General features: G+C 36.2%; 1 protein-coding gene across 1 annotated transcript in view; it reads right to left on the bottom strand.

The window, feature by feature from the left end:
* The window catches only part of PLXDC2 (plexin domain containing 2), a 224,210-nt gene that overhangs the window by 99,964 nt on the left and 101,425 nt on the right, over positions 1 to 22,821 (bottom strand). The window contains exon 2 of the mRNA XM_072329453.1: positions 9,524 to 9,735. Coding sequence (XP_072185554.1) covers positions 9,524 to 9,735 — 212 coding nt within the window. The remainder of the gene's footprint in view (positions 1 to 9,523; positions 9,736 to 22,821) is intronic.

Below are 22,821 nucleotides of genomic sequence, written 5' to 3'. Positions count from 1 at the left end.
CAAAAGTTTCTGCAACATCTTACTTAAAGGAGAAAAAAAATAAAAAAGAACGAGTAACTCACAGATCAATTACAGTAGAGAAATGTTTATTGTGCAGTTTTGTTTCTGATTTGAGTAGGACTTTGAGAAATTCTCACAATAGGCCTCTGACTGCTATGTACCATTCCCTCCAATAAATGAAAATAAATGGAAGACATTTTAATAAAATCACTATGAAATCAGTAAATTGATTTTGTCATTAAACATCATTTTATTTTTTTCATTTTTAGGTATGTATAAGTGACTAAAACATTTATAAAATTGAAACTCTAAAAAAGATTGTAAATGTAACAAAAAGATAAGTACCAGGCCTAAACTACTGCATATTTAGTCTAAATCTACTCCCTTCCAGTTTAAAACCACTTCCCATTGTCCTGTCATCCCACACCCTTCTAAAGAGTCACTCCTCAGCTTTACTATAGGCCTCCTTCAGATACCAGAAGGCTGTTACAAAGTCGCCTTGAAGCATTCTCTAATGCTGAAGAGCTCCAGCTCTCTCAGCCTGTCCTTATAGTGGAGGGGGTGTAAATACTGTGACATACCTACGGCCCCATTTATACAGCGTTTATTTTTAACTCATGATACAGCGTAAGTTCAGTTTAGCATCATCCTGTATTTTGTTTTGTTTTTCTTTCTCTCCTTTGGATGCAGGTATTGCAGCATCTTCAAATGATCCTAGCTTATTTCTTCTCTAGTGCACATTCAGAAGATGGAATGGGTAAGTCATCCATATCCCTTCTTAATTAGAAGAAATGACAAGGAAAACAGAACAGCCATGGCCCAGTCACCCTGAAGCCTCACACAAGGAGGGAAGACAGCAAACCCAAATCAGGATAAACAGTGTTAAAGATCTGGGCAATCAAATTAATAGCAGGAACTGCAGTTTTAAGCTGACCAAGACTTTCTGTACGCCAGTTCGGGAAGCTGCCTCCACACTTGTATGTACTGTAATTCCTGAACAGTTAATGACACATTACAGGGGTCAAAGCTGAAATTATAAAGCAGTAGGCTGTAAGAATGAGTGATAGACATTAAGTTGATACAAACAGGAACACTCATTTACTAAAGCAGCAGCTTTTCTTCCTGTAAAACTCAGGAAAAGGTGACTAAAGTAAGGATAAAGCCTAATTAGAAGTTTTCACATTATTCAGTGAGACTCCCTGTTGAAGCCATGCTGTTCAGATGGCAACACGCACATCCTAGAGCCTGGGTGCTTAAGAATGAACAGCACTACCATGGCTTCTCTAGAGATCATAATGCCTAAACAGACTGCAACCAAAACAAGTCAATCACTTTCTAAATTAGCTCTCACATATAACATTATTGAATCTTTTATTACTAAAACATAGAGCTGGGTGAAATCCACAAGAAACATACCAAATTTCATTCACAGTTTAGAGAAGATAGATATGAATAAATTATGAAGCTGTTGCTCAGATTTCTACTCTACCACTCTTTGGAAACCAAACACAGTTAGTGTAGGTCTATCTTTTAGCTCAACACACTTCAGAGCAAAACAATCCAAACACTGCCTGTACTGACCAGGGCTGAGATGCAACTTCTAAGCACAGGAAGAACCCAGTATCACGCAAGTCTGTAAGGCATGGTTCAAAACCTTTAGGAGACCTGTATTCTGCACATGCAGAAAGAAAACATCCAGCATAACCTTTCTGCCAAAAATATTACCAGGCACTTAAAGCTAGACAACTGAATTTCATCTGAAGTTCCCATGGTCTCCCTCTCATTTTTAAATTTTTATCTATTTTTGTATTTGCTGTATCTCTTGTGAAGGCACTCCAAGTTGAAAGTGGTCAGAAAGGAAGTGACCTACCCAATGTACACAGCCATGACTGAAAGAATTCAGGAAAAAAAAAAAAAAGAAGTCTGTCGCTGATACCTCCCATAGCTTTTCAGTCATGAGTTCAGTGATTCTGGAGTAATTGTAATGTGCTTTAGGAACATGGAAATAAAGAGGGAAACAAAAATGTGAAGTATTATCATCAAGAAAATTCAAAGGCAGATTCCATTAAATTACAAATCCCCTGCATCCTTCCTTGCTGTAAAAATTCATTATCATCAGCATGTTAAACACCACACATGCCAATGCAGCTAAGCATGTGGAAATGAACAAAGGACTACCATGGAGAATTGTGAATTCCCTTACTTAGGAGAATGGAAAACTCATTTTTAAATTTCTTTCCTTCCCCCTCTTCCTCCACAGAAGTTTAAAAGAAAAAGAGAGCAAGTGCTCCCTCAAGTCTTAACCTTTTTATTTTTTCAGCTATATTTGAGAGAGTGGTAGAATCATCATTCCTTTGGATTGAGAAAAATGAAATTTCCAATACAATCATTCCTTCAGCACTTATTGCAGAGCTGATAATGAATTCAAGTCCATCTAAAGACCATCACAATGCATGTGTCACAATTGCTTTGATTTAAGCAATTAACAAATTCAATATAAAAATATGTATTAAATTTTTGTCCAGTTTACCTTTTTGCAATTGACAGGAAACAAGACAGTGACAAATGGGTCTGCTGGCTAGCTAGGAAGTATGACAACATTGGTAGAAACTTCAGCTGGACAAGGTGGGGGGGAGTAAATTAATGATGATCCCAGATTCTAATTCTAGTTGCAAGCGACATACTGTTTGTTTTGACTTAGTAAAGAAGACTACAATGTTGAATCAATGAGAGTAGAGGATTGGTGTTTCACATCACCTATACAGAATTGAGAAAAAAAAACAAACAAACTTTCTAGCTCTCTTTTGTTGTTGCAGATATTTAAAATTATCATTGAAGTGCTGGATTATAGCAATAATTTACAGAAACTTGCATTTGACTGAGAATATAATCTGAAAAAAAAAAAAGTAAAAAATATTTATTTTTTACCTCTCAATTGGAGGAAAAGGAGACTTGTTGAGAATAAATGACATAGTCCTTAAAATTACCTTGTTAGTTGGAGTTAAATTTTGAATGAGGACATTTTAAAATGACAACTGAGTCCTTAATAGCACCAAACTCTTCTGTGCAGAGTATAGTAAAAGCTGTTTAGAAACACTGATAAGCAATCACAGACATCATATCCTTCAGCCATCTTAACATTTAAACATTTAAAGAGCATGTTTTCTCAGAATTAAGTATGACAACTGAATGCAAATCTTTTTATTTTCAGGGTTGACTGCTACATAGAAAAGCCAAGAGATATCTATGATTGTTTCACTGAACTCCAGCATATCCCAAGAAGATTCCTGCTGTACATCCTAAATTTCACTTTTCATCTTTCAGCTTCTCATTGTGGAAAAAAATAAAATATGGCATTTGATATAAAGATGCAGTACCAAGAAGGCACAAGAGCAGCAGTACTTTCTCAGAACAGACATTCTTTTAGTTCAGTCCCAGGTTTGGAAGCAGATCTCTAATAGAATAGAAGACACAGGCAGTACCAATTTCCTCCCACCCCGCCCTCATTCCATCCATCAAGGTCCACTGATCTGCCTTTCAGGAACTACCTCTGGGTTTAATAACTACCAAGAAATCTAAGTTCCAATAATTTTCCTGAATTTTTAAGATTAGACATCTGCAACATTAGTGGTTAGTGAGCTCCAGCACTTTCAGTGTAACGATGTATAAGAGAGAGGAATCAGGTGAGACACTTGTTTTATCCTCTAAAACATTACAGAAACATCAGCATCATGAATGCACATTCAAGCAGACTTTAGGCTAAGTTATGCTCCCTGTAGACAGTGGAGGAACTACATTTTATGTAACATTTAAGATAAAACAAAGACAAGCAGAGTCTGAATTGGTGTAGATCCTATTACAGCAATATCTTTAACCATAAAACAGGTATCTTGTGACAATGCTTTTAGCCCAGAAAATGATGTATTCACTCTGATTTCAAATAAATAAAAATCAAGAACACATTTGCAACCTAAGAAGGAAGCTCACATTTTCCTTCCTTCTCCTGAGTCCTTCATGCTCAAAAATATTACAGTTCAGTAATTATTAATGTAAGTGTTGTTATGACAATGAGTTTGCAAGTAGCCTGAGTAAGCTGTAACCATATTATTAAATCAGTTAAATCTGATTTCTTAAAACAGAACTTGCAATAAAACACTGTGATAGAAAAAACAAACAAACAACAACAACAAAAAAAACAAAACCAACCACATTATATACACACACACGTATGTATATACAGAAACATATATAGAAACATGATAGAGGTAGGCTTGGACAAACTAGCAGCACACTGTGCAATTACCATACCGCTTAGTTTTGAGGCTTCACACATTTATTCACAAACAAGTTTTTCTACTTTTAATACAGTGCATTGGAGCAGTAATTCCAGAAACACCTTATCGTTTGTTCAGCTGAGTGGAATTTAATCCTAACCAGTATTTTTTCCTTGCTCAGAATAGAGCAGTGGGCATGCTAACACCACTGCCAGTAGCTGAGAACAATTGCTCTCAAATCCCAAGAGTTGTCACACTCAATCCCTTCTGCTGTTTTTGCCAGTCAGAACCAGACATCTTCAGTGCTGTGAGGGGACTGGGACTGATAAGGGAGAAGCCTCTTTTTGAAGAGTAACTCTTGGAGAAAATGCAAAATTTAGCATAAGTGTGCTGCCGGTAAGAAATTCAGAGTTCTGACAGACAGGATGCTTTCCAGGTGTGAATTACAAGGATTGCTAAAAACGTACATTTCAAACAACATCTAGAGAAACTAAAGAAAGAGAAAAATAAGAGCGCCCTCTGTTATCATCAACTCTGTTCTAGCTGAAAGCAGTACACAAAACAACAGTTATCAGTCATATCCACAGGAATATATATATATTATATATATATATATAAAGCAGCTCATTTTGCAACAAAACAGCAATAATTTCTTATCATCACAAGTATTATGGTCAGGGATAGAGAAGGCATGGAAAAAGAAAGAAATAGCCAAGTCTGATTTGACATATTGTGTTCAACACGCTGCTTCTTGCTTAGAACTGAATCTTCTGTTCTATAGTAGCATTCATACTGATATAAAACCTTACATTAAAAAAATTTTTTTTTCCCCTCACTGTTTTCATGCTGAAAAGCAATAAAACCTTACTACTAGCATAGCTGCAGTCAGCTTAAACTCAACTTCACTTTAACCTATTATTTTGTTTCTGGATTTCTTTTCTGATATTTGAAGTTTGTGAAAGATTAAGTTTGTTTTGATGTAGCATCTCTATAAAATGAGAAGTTCCACAGTAACTTACGCCCCACACTTGCTTTGCAAAATTTGTAACCATATGCTAGTAACAATGTATGCTGTATGTTACAGATAGCTTCACTTCAAATTTTCAGCATTTTATTTCTCAGCCTTGCATAGTTTACTGTGGTTTAAGCTGTCAGAAGGATCAGGGAAAGGGAACAGTAAAGCAAAGCAGTCTTTCTAGAAATCATTTATAAAGTCTGTGTCTGGAGCCGCTTGGCTGAATATCTGGAAAAAATGATACAAAAATTAAAAATACTGGAGAATAATCTCTGTACAGAGCTCTTATACAATGACTGGTCACCACCTAGAAAACAGTAAGTATTTTAGACTTTGAAAAAATATGCTACACTTTGTGTGATGCATAATCATATATTAATGCACTATTAAGCCTCTCTTTTCAGTGCCCTGTGACCATTCCTATATTAGAGAGTACTGTGGCAAAACAAGAAAGCATCTACACAGGTAGTAGGAATCTGGCATCCACACTAGATACATTTCAGGGATCAGCTCCTTTTCTGGTAAAAGAGGAACAAGAATCTCTGCTGCTTGCTTTTATTACCTTTGGATAACTACAGTGTTTCAGATATTAATATGAAGGTCAAAACACGATCATGAATCTAACTAGAAGCATTAACATTGTTAAAATAAAGTCAATTACTTAATAACCATGCTTCTATGAGAACAGGCAAAGAAAGCATATTTGTCCCAGTTCTACACTTGTTTAAAAGAAGATATGTTAAACTAGACATATTTAGTGAGACCTATTTTCACGCTCATTACTTTTTCAAGGACATATAGTGATTGCAACAACAAATTCTACCCTACCCATTGCATTTCCTGGACTTGTTTATCATAAATAAAAGGCACTTCTGTATTTTCTGAGCACAGTAAAGAAGAGGTAATTTACTCAGCAAACAAGCAAAAACAAAAGCAAAGCCAATCAACCCTGACTCTCAAGACTGTGAGGAAGAATCCCAAAATAGATTGGAAGGGGGAAAACAAAAAACAAGCAAACAAAAACAAACAGCAGTAGTCACTTCATATTTTTCCTATATAAGTCTTATCCATGGAGGCTCTCATTTTTTAAAGAGGAACACTCGAAAGCTTTTAAAAGGGCCAAGAAGTCAATCTGTTTGCTCTGTATCACCACAATACAGCATTTTCAGGGTTCACTCTGCTGACAATATATTTCCCACTCATCTAAATGCCATCTACTTCAAGGATTTCTCTAGGGCTGTAACATTTGTGTCCATTCGTACAAGACAGCATCTCACCCTTTTCCACACTTACTAAGGTCTCACTCATTTGCTCTGGTTATATTATGTAGTAAAAATGCAAACATTAAAACATGTACTAACTTGGTCCCCAGAAAGCAGATGGGACCAACCTCCATCCTTGAGAACTTTTTAGATTTAAAAGAGTCTAGTCTCTAACTGGCACATTATTAAAAATCCTATTAAACTAAGAAGAAGTGCTTTCATAATCTCATACCATTTTATGTGTTTATGATAATCATTTGCTATAAATTAATCTTACCTTATCTCCAGCTCACTGTCAACTCTCCAGAAGGACTATACATGTCACACACACAGAAGATCTACTCTGCAGCACAAAGGTGTTCTTCTTGCCCTTTGCCTTTTTCTTAGCACTATCAATTTTGGTTTCTGCTGCCACCATTCTCCACCTTGGACCAAGCAATTCCTATCCTCCAACAACAGGACAGACTTCTGAGAAAAGCCCATCACCTCCTTCTGAAGGACAAGCCCATTTCCAACAGTTCTGGACATAACATGAATACATCCAATGCTTTTGCTTATCTTTGCCATATGTTTCAACTTCCAGAGAGTCTGATTCAAGAGAAAAACCTCTGATGCATCAGTTTGTATGAGTTCCTTCCTGAAGAAGGCCAAACTAAGCTGAGAAAGGTGACAGTGAACATTCCTGGCATGCCAAGTGGTTGCACTGTTCAGGCTTGCAGACCAGAGAAACAGCATAAGACAATGTGACCACTATTATCCTTCAGGATGGGGGCATGTCCACCCTGCAAAAACATGATTAACTGACATACAGTGCACTTTCTTGAGGCTGCTCTTGAAGGTCTGAAGTTCATACTCCATGGATCTTAAAATAATTTATGGATTAAGGAGACTTGGAATGGTGCTATTCTAAGAGAAAAACTAAAGAAATCTCACTGCCTTGAAACATCAAGAAAAGCTAAAGGACACAAGTTATCATACACACAGATGGATTTTATCATTTGCCACATGATGGCTGTATGGATTTGATCTCAGAGGAAACAATCTGAGTTATTTTTAAGCAGATGCAAAAATTAATTGCCCTTAAAAAAAAAGTAGTAAAATCTAAGTAGAAAGTAAATTCATCAGTGTAACAAACAAAAATTAAAAGATACGTTCATTACTAATCAGGCTCTAGTGGAAGATTCTTCTACACATGCAAGGAAAGTCTACAAAATAACTCAGAGATAATAGTATGTGTGATAAAGATGTGTTATAATACTGCAGTGTCATTAAATATGAGTGACAAGTAATACTCATTCTCTGGATTTTCTCCCAGAAGATGTGCAACACATGCAGAAGAAGAGCTTAAAAAAATAAATCAATATGCTCTTCAGCATGATGAGTTCCTAAGCTGCAGAAGACTAACATCTGGATTCCTCTACTGTGAATTCTGTTCATACATTTAACATCTTCTGCAAAGCTAGACACCAAATTTCACTTCTTTTTGTAAAGAGCCTGTGTATTGTAGTAGGGATTTTAGAAAAGGATCTTATAATGTGTAAGAACAGAATTCAGTTATTTTACTTTGCCAGGGTGACTAGACGAGGGACATAGGGGCGCACAGAACCTGAACTTAAACTCAGTAGGGACAGTGTACTTTTGAGGTTAAGACTCTGCAGCGCCATTAATCAGGCAGGAAAGACAGCTACGGAAAAAAACATCATTCAATATACATCCATTTTCCAGCATTCATTTCTCTTCCAAAAGCTGCCAAAAGTATTAGGGAGGCAGCTCTGACCCATTTCATTCTATAAGAGCATGGCACTCAACAGACTAGAGACACAAGTGACAACGCATACAGATCTGCATGTGAGCCATAGAAAAATCAGCCACAGAAACATTCCTGTATCTAAGACACCTCCCACTTTACATGCCAAAGTAATTAGGAACAAGATTGAACTCTTTTGTGCTAGAGTGAGCTGCTACAAGTATGACTAGATAGTAGGGAATGAAGAGGCAAAAAAACACAAACATACACAACAAAAACCCAAATCATTTTAAATCAAGTTAAAAAAGAAAAGAAAGAAACCACAAAACACACCTTTGAGAAAAGGAGTTATTACTTTGATGCATCATCATGTCTACAGACAAGTTTTATATTGCATTTGTAAGTTTATAATCTTAAACCTAAAAATTGTTGTGTTTGAGAATGAGCTCCTCAGCAATGGAAAAAAAAATAAAGCACTGAAGCTTTGGAAGCAAAGATTGAAAATTTTAAGTATAGTCTACTACAAGCTGTATTTTTTTTTTTTTATAAACCACAATGAAGATTTTATTAATTAGAAAACAGCTAAATCTAGTACTTAAAAATCAGAACTAATACAATAATTATTTACAGTTGTTATCTCTGTGCAAGAGAATGTTAATACAGCCAGTTCATTTTAAAATTTCTAAACTAGCAATTAGAGATTAAATTAAATCGTAAAGCATAGGAGTAATATCTCAAGATTTCCCTTAGATGAATTTCATCCATTTTCTTTCCTGGAAGATAAACTAATGGGGAAATACTTTCAACATCTGACTTAGAATACTTCTCATCTCTCTAGGGCCTCTTTCCATTTCTAATAATTACTCTTCATATAGAAAATATCTCACAGATGGAGGTACTTAACTTTCAAGATTTCTAAGCTTTTTGTTTGTATGTTTTTGGTATACTGCTTCCTTTTCCAGGTAAGTAAAAAGCACTGCTATAACAGAACTTTTCACAACTGATTTCCAGAGAGACATACAACTTCGAGAGGATTTCCACAGAAATCAGGAGGGATGTACTCCAGTCCCAAAGCAGGAGGAAAAACAGATTTCCACATGTTTGCAGGGACAGATAAACAATCACAAGGCTAGATTCAGTGCTTGAATGTATTGAAGAACTCACCTTTTGACTTATTCCCCCCCCCTCCATTCAAAAACAAGTAAAATAAAAAGTGAATTTCTACCTCAATCTGGGTGGCATTCTCATGTCCCTCTTCAAGCAACAGATCTGTGAAACCACCTGGCTCAGAGGAATCCTGCCCCATACTGGCTCTGTTAGTGTTGACTGATTTAAGAGACTCTGAGTGCCTTCTCCACCTGTGGCTATTTACACGTGCATCCACTTGCACATTTTCTTCCACTCCAGGGAAGCTCTGAACAACTTCATAAAGCACACCTGTTTGAGAAACAAAACAACAAGATTATAAATCAGCTGGGACTATCCTTTACCAATCATAATCTAAAACATAGTAATATTAATCTTTATATAAATGCTTTTAACTACTCTGTAGAATAGCCAATTATCTCTCTGATGAACCAACAAAACCATAACAGTCTGAGAGAATAAACGGCATATTATACCTCAGAAAAATACAATAATTTGAACTAAGTTTTGTAGGCTCATCTAACCATCCTATATGTTTTATCTTCTTGCTTATTTTAAGTCTGGGAAAAATTTTCCATGTTATAACTTTAACACTTGTCTACCCATAGGTGTCACTTTCCAAATTGAAACAAATGTAAGAAAAAATAAGCACCTAATTGAAAGAAACTGTTGCCCTAAAATAAAGAAGCCAGAGAAGAGCTGAAGTTGTGTATCAACTTATCCTCTGCTGCTAAATTTATGTGGAAATAGCTTGGAAGCCACAGTGATAGGCAGCCAAATAAACATTCTGAGAGGCATGAAACTCCTATAAATGTCTGCTCTTGTTTAGAAATAAAGCTGACCAACTGATAAATGTGAATGGTGTATGAAGCCTGCAGGCACCCACCACATCCTCTGTAAAGCACCAATGGAGATGGGTAGTGTGCTTTATATATTCCTTTTGCAGATTATTCATATTGTTCACAACTTTTTCATGCTGGCATAGTTACCAAAACAAATCCACAAGTTCTTAATTACTTTCCAGTTCTCCCAACCTAGAAGCCAATCAAAGTAGTTTTTACTAATTTATTTCAGTTATCATCAACAGGGAGTACAGCATGGCTGAAGCAATTTATCACACTTAGCACTAAAAAATCAGACATGCTTTTCATACTGCCTTGTATGCACTGGGCCACAAAGGAGAAGCAGAGGAGTGCTCTATTTTGCATTTTCCAGGAATAAGGGGAACTTTTTTTAAGAACAGTACTTGGAGGTTTTAAATGAAATGTTAGTGGCAAAATAGAAGTAATGAAGAGTAAAATAAACAGTACAGAAGATATACACTGGAATAGTTCTCTTGCAGTAGCTGTCTGCTCCTTCAGTTTGGCAGTAGCTTCTGAGCAAAAGACGCTACTTCCAAGTTCCATACTAAGTATCAAATATGCTGTCTGGACACAGAAGAGATGGAAAAATAGAAAAACACCCACCAAAGGATTAATAAATACCATTTTCCTGCATCATAGATGGCTTATATTGCTATAGGAGAATCTTAGTCACAGAATCATTTGGATTGGAAGGGACCCTTAAGGGTCATCTAGTCCAACTTTACTGTGTGTAGTGATACCTACATGGTGCCAATGCACCATGAACATCACCCACATGAGATCAGGACGTTCTGTTTTTAGCGTCACCACTCCTCAAAAGGAAACTTTAAGTGCACAGTGTCATTGCTTTTAAATCAGTTTCTGGGGTCAAAGAAAATGGTAGATATCAACATTATGAAGAGAAATGGATGTAGTCAAACAGTGGAGACAAGACCAGACCAGCCCTAGCCCTCTTATGCTTCTCAAAGCTCTGACAGGGTTCCATGAAGAAAAGAGAAGAATGTCTTAAAACACAGATGATATTTTTCTTATGCAGTCAGGCCCAGGTCAAGCAAGGGACTTACACTCTTAATAAATGCAAGCATATAGAGAAACTCTCACCAGCAACTCTCTCATTTCAAGTTAAGCATTTTTATGTGGATTGCTGGATACAGATTTCAATTGGTGACAAGTGGATGGAATATTCCACACAACCCACCACTTAGTCTATCAGTTGTCCTTAACAGACTAGAAAGAGTTGCAGTACAGAAAAAATTTCCATGAGAATTTAAGCTCTGGGTTATCCTTTTTTTCCCCCTTCCCCTTCTAATTGGCCAGAAATCTAATACACTTATTTCCTAAGTTATTTAATCACTCTCAACCACATTCTCTTGTAGTACTGTGTCACTTAGAGAAATCAGAATTTAACAGAGACACAAAATAAGGAATCTCTAGTTATAACTTTCCTCAGAACCTGAGTAATCAGGCTTCTTTTCCTTTAATTGGTGGCTCTTTGAAACATGTTTCCTTGATTTTCTTAAAAAGGCTTAGAAGACTTGTCTTCAACAAATTGCTACTTTGCTGCCTGCTTCATCAAGCAATCAGTTGCCAGATGCAGAGGGACAGCTCTGCAGATGAACTCAATCACTCCTCCACTATCTTTATCAACATCAATTCAAAGCTGCCCTCCTTGCTCCAACTTAGAAGTTGCCACAGTTTTACAGGGATAGGGATGCACAAAAGCTAACAAATAGAAAAGAATCTGACATAGTTGCAGATACATGCTTTCTCTCTGAGACGCACAACACCAAAGGCATGATCCATGGAAGTAACATGAAGAAAGAAAGAGTCAAAGACACATTCACCCTCATTTCGCATTCCCACTGCAACCTACTCTTCTTATGGTCAAGAACTAATATGCTGAGGTAATCATCTAAATTAGAAAACAGAAAATACTAAAGTTAGGGGAGGTCTCTAAATCCTATTCACCTCAGGCTGAGCCTTGCCTGTAAAGGAAGGGATTATAATTTGTCTTCCCAAATCCTGAATAAAAATGAATATTACATCTAAGCTTTAAGGTTTAGTAACATAACATAAACTACTTTCTAAAACAGTAAAATACAGTGCTGGAGAGAAAAATGAAATGAGCACATCAGGGTATTTCCCATAGCTTCCAAAGTCTACATTCTTATCTCCTAACAGTTCATAACTTTTTTTATACAGCATAATTGCATCAGGGCACCTGCAAAATTTGTTATGGGTTATTCCACATAGGAGAAAATTTGATCTCATCAGTGCATAGCATTTTTTCTGCTTCAACTGTTTTAATTTGTGATTTTTTTCCCTTGAAATGTAGAAAATGTTCTAAGTCATACTGTTTGCATGCTACTACATTGGTAAATATTACTTTACAGCTACAAACCATATCAACATCAGGAAGCTTTGCACTGATCTAGCTATATAAAAAAATGCATTATATACTTCTAAATATAATATCAGAAAATATCAAAAGCATGAACTGATAACACCTTCAGTTTAAAGCTTCAGTTTAAAACTTCACTTATCTGTGAAAGTTTCTACCAGTTTTACCCCTAGACGTAATTAATGAACCTGGGCTGGCAGAGTGGAGATGCTCAAGCTTAACTTGAGGTAATATCTAGAAGTGTTTTCAAAGAGTGAAGACAGAAACTTACAGTAGATCACCCCCTTCACAAAACCTTTTCCTCAAGCTAATGGAGATGAAAAGAAAGAGGTGATAGGCTTGGCCAGACCCTTTCTGATCCAACATGGCTCCTGGGGTTTATCTCAACATACCTCTAATATTGAGAAACTGATAAATAAGATGCATATGAATATTTCAAAGTGAGTCAAACAGGGTGTGGGTGTTTTCTACTCCTTTTAAGTAATTTTAATTGAAATAAATTATACATACACATTCTCAGATAACTGATAGATCAAATACATTTTCAGATTTTAAATACAGGCAGCTCATGAAGAAAAAGCATTCAGAAACCTAAAATTGTAATCGTTTACAAGTTAAAACTATTTCATGTTTCTGGTTGAAGCCTCTGTGTAGTGAATAAATCACATAAAAGGCATTTTAGAGGAAATGTACTAAAGTATTATACTCTTATCTTTGAGATCTCAGAGCTCACTAATTAACACTGATGGAGACCATATCATTCAAATCATTTGGTAAGCAGCCAAAGACTATAATATCTGATTAATAATGAAATTTTAATATTGGCAAACCTAGATGAGTAGAGGCTTGTTCAGCCTGTAAGAGCAGAGACTCAGAACTGAAATAAGCCTTCAAACCTATTAACATTGAAACCATAGTTTTCAACATGGCCCACTATGCTTTTGCAGTAATAACAGCAGTATTAGTTATGTTCTTTAGTTCTGTGTAAATATCTCAGTGTTACGGTATAGAGTGATATGGTACTACAGCAATTTAGAAGCAGTGAAAACAGACTTTATAATGAGTGTACTTAAACTAGTCTCTTGACCTGATCCTTTAACAGTTTCCTGGAAGTTTTCATAAAATTAGCAATGCAAGTAATTATGTCTGCAGATCATTCCTCCTTGACTTAAGTTGGGGCTAGTTCTGGATGGACCTAAGGCAGAATTATTTAAAAAGTAAACGTGGGAAAGGGAGTGGGGGAAGAATTACAGACAGACTCGCTTCTGCTCCCAAATAAAACCAGGGCTTCTAATTTCCCTCTGTACACATTTACAGATGGAGAAAGACATTTAAAAGATTTTGACATCTACTGCCTAAACCACCATGTACCCAGCATGTCTTTTTTCTTACTAACTTTACTTGCAGGTTAATTTAGCAGTCTAATCTGACAAAGAACACATGACAGAAACCTTTATCTTCTTGTACATCAGGAGTTGCCTCTTGAAGTAGTGCAGTTAGTCTGAGGTTATTGGCAGGAAGATGTGCCTACACTAGAAAAATACCCAGAACTACTAAGTAGTTCTATTATTAACATAAATCAATGCTGAAAGTCAACAAATGAGTACTAGAAGAGTTTGTATACTACAACACTGTTATTTCTGAATGCAGTTCTTATGGATCAGCTTTCTTATAATAGAAAGATCTTCTGATAGGTAAGTAGGCACCTAACCATGGTGGAGACAGAGTCTCTTCTTAGTCAAATCTGCCCTCCCACAGAAAGGTATTAACTGTATGCAAATAAAACTAAAATGAAATAGTGGAACTTGACATGAGAAACAGCTTGTAATCTGAATTCTTGTCTGCACCAAGTTTCATTAGGATGAAGTTCTAGCTCACAACAAGAAAAAGAACCACTCTAAATTTTATGGACACAAATGTTACCAAAGAGGAAAGAAACTCTACTTGGAAACAAACAAACAAAAAACAACAACAAAACCCTCAAGTATGTAAATAATTTAATCCTTATCCCATTATTGCCCTTATTCAACTGTTTTGTTTTTTTTTCTTCCCCCTTCCATGAGGTTAAACAGAGATTTCTGGGATGTTTCAGTACATCAGAATTTCAGGATTTTATTTCTGAAAAACATGTGTTAATTACATTTCATGATTGCACATATTTAGGCCAGCTCTGCAATTTGACTAATTTCATAAATGCACCATAATCAACATGATTTTTTTTTTTCCTTTAGAAGCCTAGAAATACATATTGAAACCTTTACTCAACAGATTGCATGCGAGATATAGTATTATCTTTCTAAATCTGCCACAACTCAAATGCCAGCTAAATCAAATACCAAATATATGGATTTATTTATCAAGGAACAGAAAATGCCATCATACTTCTTTAACTTAAATAATTTTTAATACCGTGTCTCATGAATCTATATTTCTACTGCAACCATTTTATTAGAAGAAATGAGAATCCATCAAATTTTGGCAGAAGTTATGAAAACTGGAGGCATGAAGTGACAAACTACTCAGAGCATGAGCATTCTATTAAAGGAATATTCAAGTACAGTCCTCATATTTTGAATGAACAGTACCACAAAAAAAAAAAAAAAAAAAAAAAAATCATATTAAAGAATTTCCAGTTTATATTGTCCTTGCCTATGAACAGTTCTACACTATAGATACATTTTTTTCCTGCAGTATTAGAGAGACTTTCTTTCCAGCATGAGTCATGAGACTAGGACAAATCCCATCTTTATAGTCTTGATTAAAAAGAGAAATGAGGGATATGCTTGACTTTCAGTATGACATGGTAATGGTTGGATAATTTATTATTATTATTATTTTTAAAACAAACTTTACAAATTAGATGATTTAAAAAATATATAAATAATGTGTTAATGAGGCCCCATCCAAGCCAGGGGCCCCCAGAACAGGAAAGATATGGAGCTGTTGGAGCAGATCCAGAGGAGGGACACAAGGAGGATCAGAGGGCTGGAGCACCTCTCTTGTGAAGAGAGGTTGAGGTAACTAGGCTTGTCCAGCCTCGAGAACAGAAGGTTCTTGGTTGACCTTTTAGCAGCCTCCCAACATTTAAAGGGAGCCAACAAAAATGATGGAGAATGACTCTTTATTTGGTCCTACAACAAAATAAGGGATAATATTTTCAAATTAGAGGGAATAGATTTTGATTAGACATTACTAAAAAATTCTTTACTATGAGAAAGTTGAGGCCTTGGAACAGATTGCCCAGAGAAGCTGTGGATGACCCATCAATGGAGGTGTTTAAGACCAGGCACTGAGCAAAATGCTCTAGCAGGCGGTATTCACTGCCTACTGCACAAGGCTGGATCTACATGGTCTTTAGTGTTCCTCTCAATCTAAACCATTCTCTGATTCTACATTTCTAGTTTACAAACAAAGCAGCACCAGTAGGTTTAGAAATCCAACCATGACAAATTTAATTTGAGTAATCCTCAGCATCCCTATTAACAAATAAACAGAGAAACCAGAATTGTGTAGTTCTCATTTAAAACTCCACAGATGTATGTTTCTAACATCATATTTCCAAAGCTTTCAAGCAGGTCTGGTCAGAAAGATGCACTTCAAGGAATGTGTGAAAAAATTCAATAGCACACTATAAGTGCCTATCAGTTATCATTGCTGGAAAAGGATCAGGGAATCTAATCTCAGTGTACAATGCACAACAGAAATATCTTCTCAAACTGAAAAATAGGAGTCTTCTCTTTACTTTAGTGAAGAGTGTCTTAACTATTTCTTGTCTCATTTCTGCCATAACCTCAGTATAGACTCCCCGTATTAGTTTTGGTCATTGCTATACACGCAACCATTTTCTTAATTTTCTTTTTTACTGCCAGCCTTCAACCTTTTTTCATCTGAAGATCCCTAAATATTTCCTAGTACAGCTACAGATTTAAGTTTCCATAAAGGAATATTTCCAGTTACCACTTCCCTGTTCTCTTTTCCAGCACAGAGTTTTGCATTACAAAAGGGACTCTCCTAATCCCACCTGAACAAAAGATAACAGGTTCCTCTGGATTCAATGAAAAGTGCTGGGATTCTTCATGCTAGCATTTTACCTCCAGCTATCGACAATCAGCATGATTATCATCATTTAATACTTGCTTAACATATAGGAAAGTTTCATATCCATGTTCACATTAGCACTCCTAATAACTATTGGTAATGCAGGTAACCAAATGAACCTAGATGGATATTTGTTACATATTAAGTCTGTACATCAGGCAAAAGGAAACATATCTGTATGTTCTTGCTTTCCTCAAAATAATAAAAATGTATTTTCTTATGGCTTATCAAACTCAAGCTCAGAAAAACAGGTTTTGTGTCCAAACCTCACTATGTCACAAGCTTTCACTAAGACACAAAATTATCCATGTAAAAAGCAAGGAAAACTTCAGAATTCAACAAGAACAAAAAAATGCCTTACTAGCAGAAATCTAAGAGAAATTGAGATCACTCTACAATACTCTATCTATATGTAAATTCTTACTCTTCCAATCTAGATTCAAGGGTTTTCCCGAGAATACTAATACCAACTTTATTTAAATAAAAAAGCTACAAGCGTATGCAGACTTCCCCCCCCCCCCCCCCCCCCCCCTCCATAGACAATAAATGAACTGCACCACAATTGCCAGCATCAGACTTGAACATTTACTGCTATCTTCAATACATTCATCTCACAGTTCCTATTTGGAAGCATCTTTATTTTGGAGAAAAGACGAAGGATGACAGCACCATGGTGAGACAGCTTCTCTTCAAGATTCAGGCTTAACTAGGATAAGCAAGCAATCTGCTTGGCTAGAAGCATGAATCAACATGCATATGCTTGTAACTAATAAAATGGAGTAAAAAAGTTAGACTGACAATTTTGCAATCAGATTATTAAGTCTAATTTCTGTCTCTGGACAGTAGAGAAAAGCATACAAAAATGACAGTCATTCATAACTTGAACTGCAACATATGTCTGGAACTCTTTTTGCATGAATTGTCCTGGCAGAAGACATCAAATACCTGGGACATGCCAAACAATTTTTGTTTGGCTAATTTACGCTGTTCCTAGCAGGCAAAGCAAGCACAACTTTGGTAGAAGGGTTATCTTCATTTTTAGCCTCAGGGACAGTCAGAGTGTAAGAGAGATGCAAGCCTGGTACTTGAAAAATGGATTAGCAGAGGCAGTGCTTGGCTTTTTTGTAGCGTTCCAAGAGTAATAATCCCAGGGACACCACTCTGGCCACGACAGCATCTGTGAGCTCACAGCTGGCCTGTTGTGCACTCTTACTGCAACAGCATCAGGATGATGCTGTGTATCTGTCAGGCTGACCTGGAGTCAGGCACAGAGATAGATGTCACCCTTCAAACCAAAGGCAGCTTCTCTAGGTTTAGTGGCACAAGCAAAGAAGACATATAGATAGGAAAACAAAGCTCAAATATAAACGTAATGGAGCTATTCAAACATACATCTAAAGCACAACATGATCGCACAGACAAAGATTAAAATCTGAGCAACTTGGCAGAGAGGAAAAGATGAGAAAGGTGGCATGATTCTTCACCTGGTACAACACTGATGGATGTGCACAAACCAGGGTTTCCCACTCTTCCTATGCCAGGAGTGCCTAACTGACTGTAATTATCTTGTTAACAACTTTTTTTCTTTTTCTCTGCAAACAGGGACAAACTCTTAAGCTGCTTACTTGTTCCTAATTCCTTTCTTACTGAGCATGTGGCCACTGGCCAAAACACAGCCCGCATAAAACGTGTTGCTGCTCAGAATGCAAGTAAACCTGAACATCTTCAAATGAGGCAGATCATGCAATGCAGCCCTGGAGTGACTGGAACATGAAACATTCTTCTGCTGTGCCCTTAGCCTCCCTCAGTGGTAGAAAAGAAGCGGTTTGTGGTATTGGTCGTTTCACAGAGCACAGGATTTGGAAAGCAGAAAAATGAACAAACAATTTCAATTGCCCAAAAATGTGTACTGGGGGACGCAATAGTATTTGACATTATAAAAACTACGGAAAATCATTGCATGACTTATCTTCCACTGTGGCAGTAAAGGACAGTTTTCAAAGATGGAAAGGTTAAAATTTACAGCTGTTTGTGGAGGCATTGCTTCAGTTCAATGCTAAAACTCTCAAAGTGATTTCAGATAAAATTTAAAATTCAGCCTTCTGTTTTGTCATTATGGATTAAATAAAGAAATTTTATATCTTCTTTCATTTTCTGCACTTGAAGTTTTCCTGGACCAACAGTGATTTAGGATTTACAGAGACTATGCCAGCTGCAAGTAAATAGATCATTTAGGGAAGTAACTAACACATTTATTAAAAAGTAAGGCTCAGTGCCAGCCCTTACTATACTGTGGTATCAAGATAGTTCTCATAAACAACCTGCAAAAAGTAAAAGTAGTAAATGAGCATTTTGAAAAACAGAGTTGCTTTAAAGGTCAAAGAAATTAAGATAGTCTCACTGAGCTTATGTGGTGGGGTTACTTTCTTAGGTCAGCAGTGATTGACAAATACATTAAATGTTTGTACTTTAAAATTCCCAAGATGCCTTTGACCTAATTTTCTTGGCTTTACAGATACACTGAATTATGCTTATAGTGTTTTATTCTTTAGGCCAATTCTGCAGCCAAGAAGTGACGGAGATTTTTTTTTTTTATTTATTTATTTTTTTTTTAAAGAGCTTGAAAATTGTTTCACTGCCTCTTCTCACACAATTAATGCTCAAAATAAATTTTTCCACGTATTTATCTAATTCTCTAATTTTAGCATTTCTTGTTCCAAAACAATAGTAAAAAAAAAAAAAAAAAAAAAAAAATTAAAAGAAAATATTTTGCCTTACCCATTCATCCATACCCATATTCTTAAAGACTCCCCAGACATTGATTTTATACAGTAAGTGCTCTAAAGTGGAAATCTCCAGTAATGGAGTACCAAAAATTTGGCTCGGTGTGAGACTTGCCATCAGAGAAATCAGAAACTTTCAAATTTCCATGAAGAGGAAAAATCTACATTTATTAAACATAGTGTAGAGGCTGAGTCTATAAAACTAGTGTACTGTAGATGCTCGGATTTCTTAAGTTCTTATAGTATTGGTTCACTATCAGAAGACTGTGGATAAAGATACTGCCTTCCTCTTTAAAACATATCCAGTGTTACTGATGGCAAGTGCTAGAGAACAGCTACATTCTATTTCGTTATCCAAATGCAACTGTTTATTTCTTCCAGACTCCATTACTATACAGGGGCAAACTATTTTCTTTCTTATAAAAATAAAAAATAAAAAAAAAATAATTTTATAGCTGAAATTGAAATGTGCCTTCAGATCCTTTTCATGAAAATAAAATAAAATAAAATAAATTCATTTTAGCTTCATAAGGAGATCCGTGGAGGAAAACATGTTTTTAACACACTGATGAGAGGAAATTAGTGTTAAGAAAATTCTTAAGCTCTGGCAAAAAAAAACCATATTTCTAGATTTGATGTGGGAACAAAAATAAATAAATCATACAGCAAGTAGGAATTGTTGTAGATGTATGTTTATAGTCAAAGAACAGCTGTATCAAACCAATCAAGAAGCAGAGACAAAAAAATTAAGCCACTAGAGATATGAATGATAGAAAGGCATTTTTTTGTTTGGCAGAAGGGAAACAATCTTTTTAAAAACTGGCAGAGATAATGGAGAAACAGAAGAGAAAATATTGCACCAATCTTGAAATTTGTCAAAACAATGGAATTATCTAGTAAATGTTTAATTGAACTGCTCAGTATACAGTGTGTTGAATATTGCCTTTATCTTCTCCCAGAAGACAGACATCTAGCAGAGTGGATTGTGCTGATGAGGAGAGTGAAGCGCAGAAACAGCATGTTTCCATTGCGCTGCGCATAATGTTGCAGTTTTTAAATCAACCAACAGCACTGGAAGGACTCAATTCCTCTAAACAGGTTTTAGAATTTACAAATAAGCAAGCATATTTGCTAACATGCTTTACATTTGACACTGCCTACATGCACTTCTCTTATGCCCAGATAAAATGAAGGCTGCATGGGTGGTATCTACTTATAATATAAAGAATTTACATGGAGATTAGTTACTTGGACAGACATGTTCTAAAAAAGACTGAATAAATTTGGATTTCTTTTTTCTTTATTGTATGTCTTCCAATTTTACCACAACATTCTTGTGAAAACATTGTTCTCACATTCAATGTTCAATGTTCTCACATCCCTGTGAGATGTGAGATTTGCAGTTCATCTGATGGAGTGGCTTTGCTAATGTACTGCGTAGGTACAATTCATCTATGCCTTTTCTTAACCAGGAGGCAGAGACTGACACTCCTACACTGCAAAGCACATGGTGTTTTGAAAACTGTGCAGGAATGAGCCAGTTCAAATGACATCATTCTTCACTTAGGAAAAGACAGATTCACAACACTCTTAGCTGTTCTTGTGCTTGCTAAGTGGAAGACAGAGCTATGTAATGAGTGAAGATCAACTTTTTGTGACCACATGAAGAATATGTTAATTTACTATTTCAGAGAGTAGGGAACAACATATTGAGGCAACAAATACAAGAAAGCTCAGTACATTTCTTAGAAAATACAGTTATGCTTATGTTGGAGGAGCTTATTTTCTAACTGAAGCTCAGCTTAGAGTGGCTCAGATTTGGGAGACTTGTCAAATTACATGCATTCAAACCCTGCCTGTGCATCAATAGATGAAGGGCTGAAACTGAGAGGAAGGGACTCACCATGCAGAAAGGTTTGTTTTCTTTTTGGGTAATCAGCAGGGCGTGCAACATTAACTTTTCTACACAGCACTTGCTTAGGTTCTTTATTATCACTGGTCAGAAGGCAAATTCAAAGAATAAAGAAGGAACAGTGTCTGAATATAATGGGTTTTAAAAGTTACAGGACACAATGGTACTTAAATGCGTACTTTCTCAGGGCTTACTAATCAAGACAGAACTTCTCCATGTAAGAAATGATTTGGGAAAATAATTGAGCTGAGATATGGCTCATTTTGTTAGAAAGGGACTGATGAAATAACCATATAACAGATTTGAAAAATTACCCTCTTGTTTTTTCCTCATTCTTCTCACTGCAGATTTTATTCCTCACAAGAACATATTAAATGCTACCTCAATATGCTATTCTTTCACCTTTCCAGATGAAGTATGGAGCCAGCAGTCAGTGCTGGTTCCCCATATGCTATCTTTGAGATTCAATGACACAGAACCAATTAATTGCATGAAAATACATGTTTTACAGCAGTTTTGTATTTGTATGTTAATGCAGTTTATTGCCAAGGTTTTAGCCCACAGACTGGCTGAAAGCCCATCTAGAGCCACAGACACCACAGTAAGGTTTGGAAGACATCCCTTTACATTTTGCAATGAAAAACCAATTCTACAGCTGCTAGACTTCATTCACTGCCATAACAGTACAAAGATTTACCCGATTCCTGAACACTGAATGACTCTAGAAGTCATATTTAAATTACTCAAGAACATTTCCACAGTCATTTTGATTTTGTTCCTAATAAGCTCAGTGATGAGAAGTAGCAGGGCAGAAACACTGCAGTACCACCTATATTCACTCTTGCCAAACCACTTACATTTCAAGCATGTCTCAACTGCTGAACTTAAATAATGCCTAAAATCTCTCGCTTCCACATGGCTGTCAGTTCCACTCCATTAAATAGTTCATGTTAAATTAATTTGTTCTTTAGCTGAATGCTGACTGATTTCCTCAACATGCACACCTTATTTACTCACACAGAGAAACTGCTTAATCACTACAGATATGTAATTCCATGTCTCAGTTACAGAGGGGTAAACTATCAATTCCCAGATCTAAATGTCCCAAACAAGTGGCTACTAAGATTGTACACACTGGCTCTTGTTTGCTGTATGCCCCACAGACCTATCACTTTCAAAACAACTACTGCCATCAAGCCTAGACTTTTATTTTTTCAGATAAATCTATGGGCAGAAGAAAAGGATCTAGACAAACTCAGTCAGTAAAGGAATCTGGCAACCCTGCCTGACCATGAGCTGGCTTGACCACCTTTCTTCTCT

This window comes from Excalfactoria chinensis, chromosome 2 (assembly GCF_039878825.1).
Source record: "Excalfactoria chinensis isolate bCotChi1 chromosome 2, bCotChi1.hap2, whole genome shotgun sequence".
NCBI classification, from domain to species: domain Eukaryota; kingdom Metazoa; phylum Chordata; class Aves; order Galliformes; family Phasianidae; genus Excalfactoria; species Excalfactoria chinensis.
Note: the sequence above shows the minus strand (reverse complement) of the source record. Positions and strands in the feature narration are given on the sequence as shown.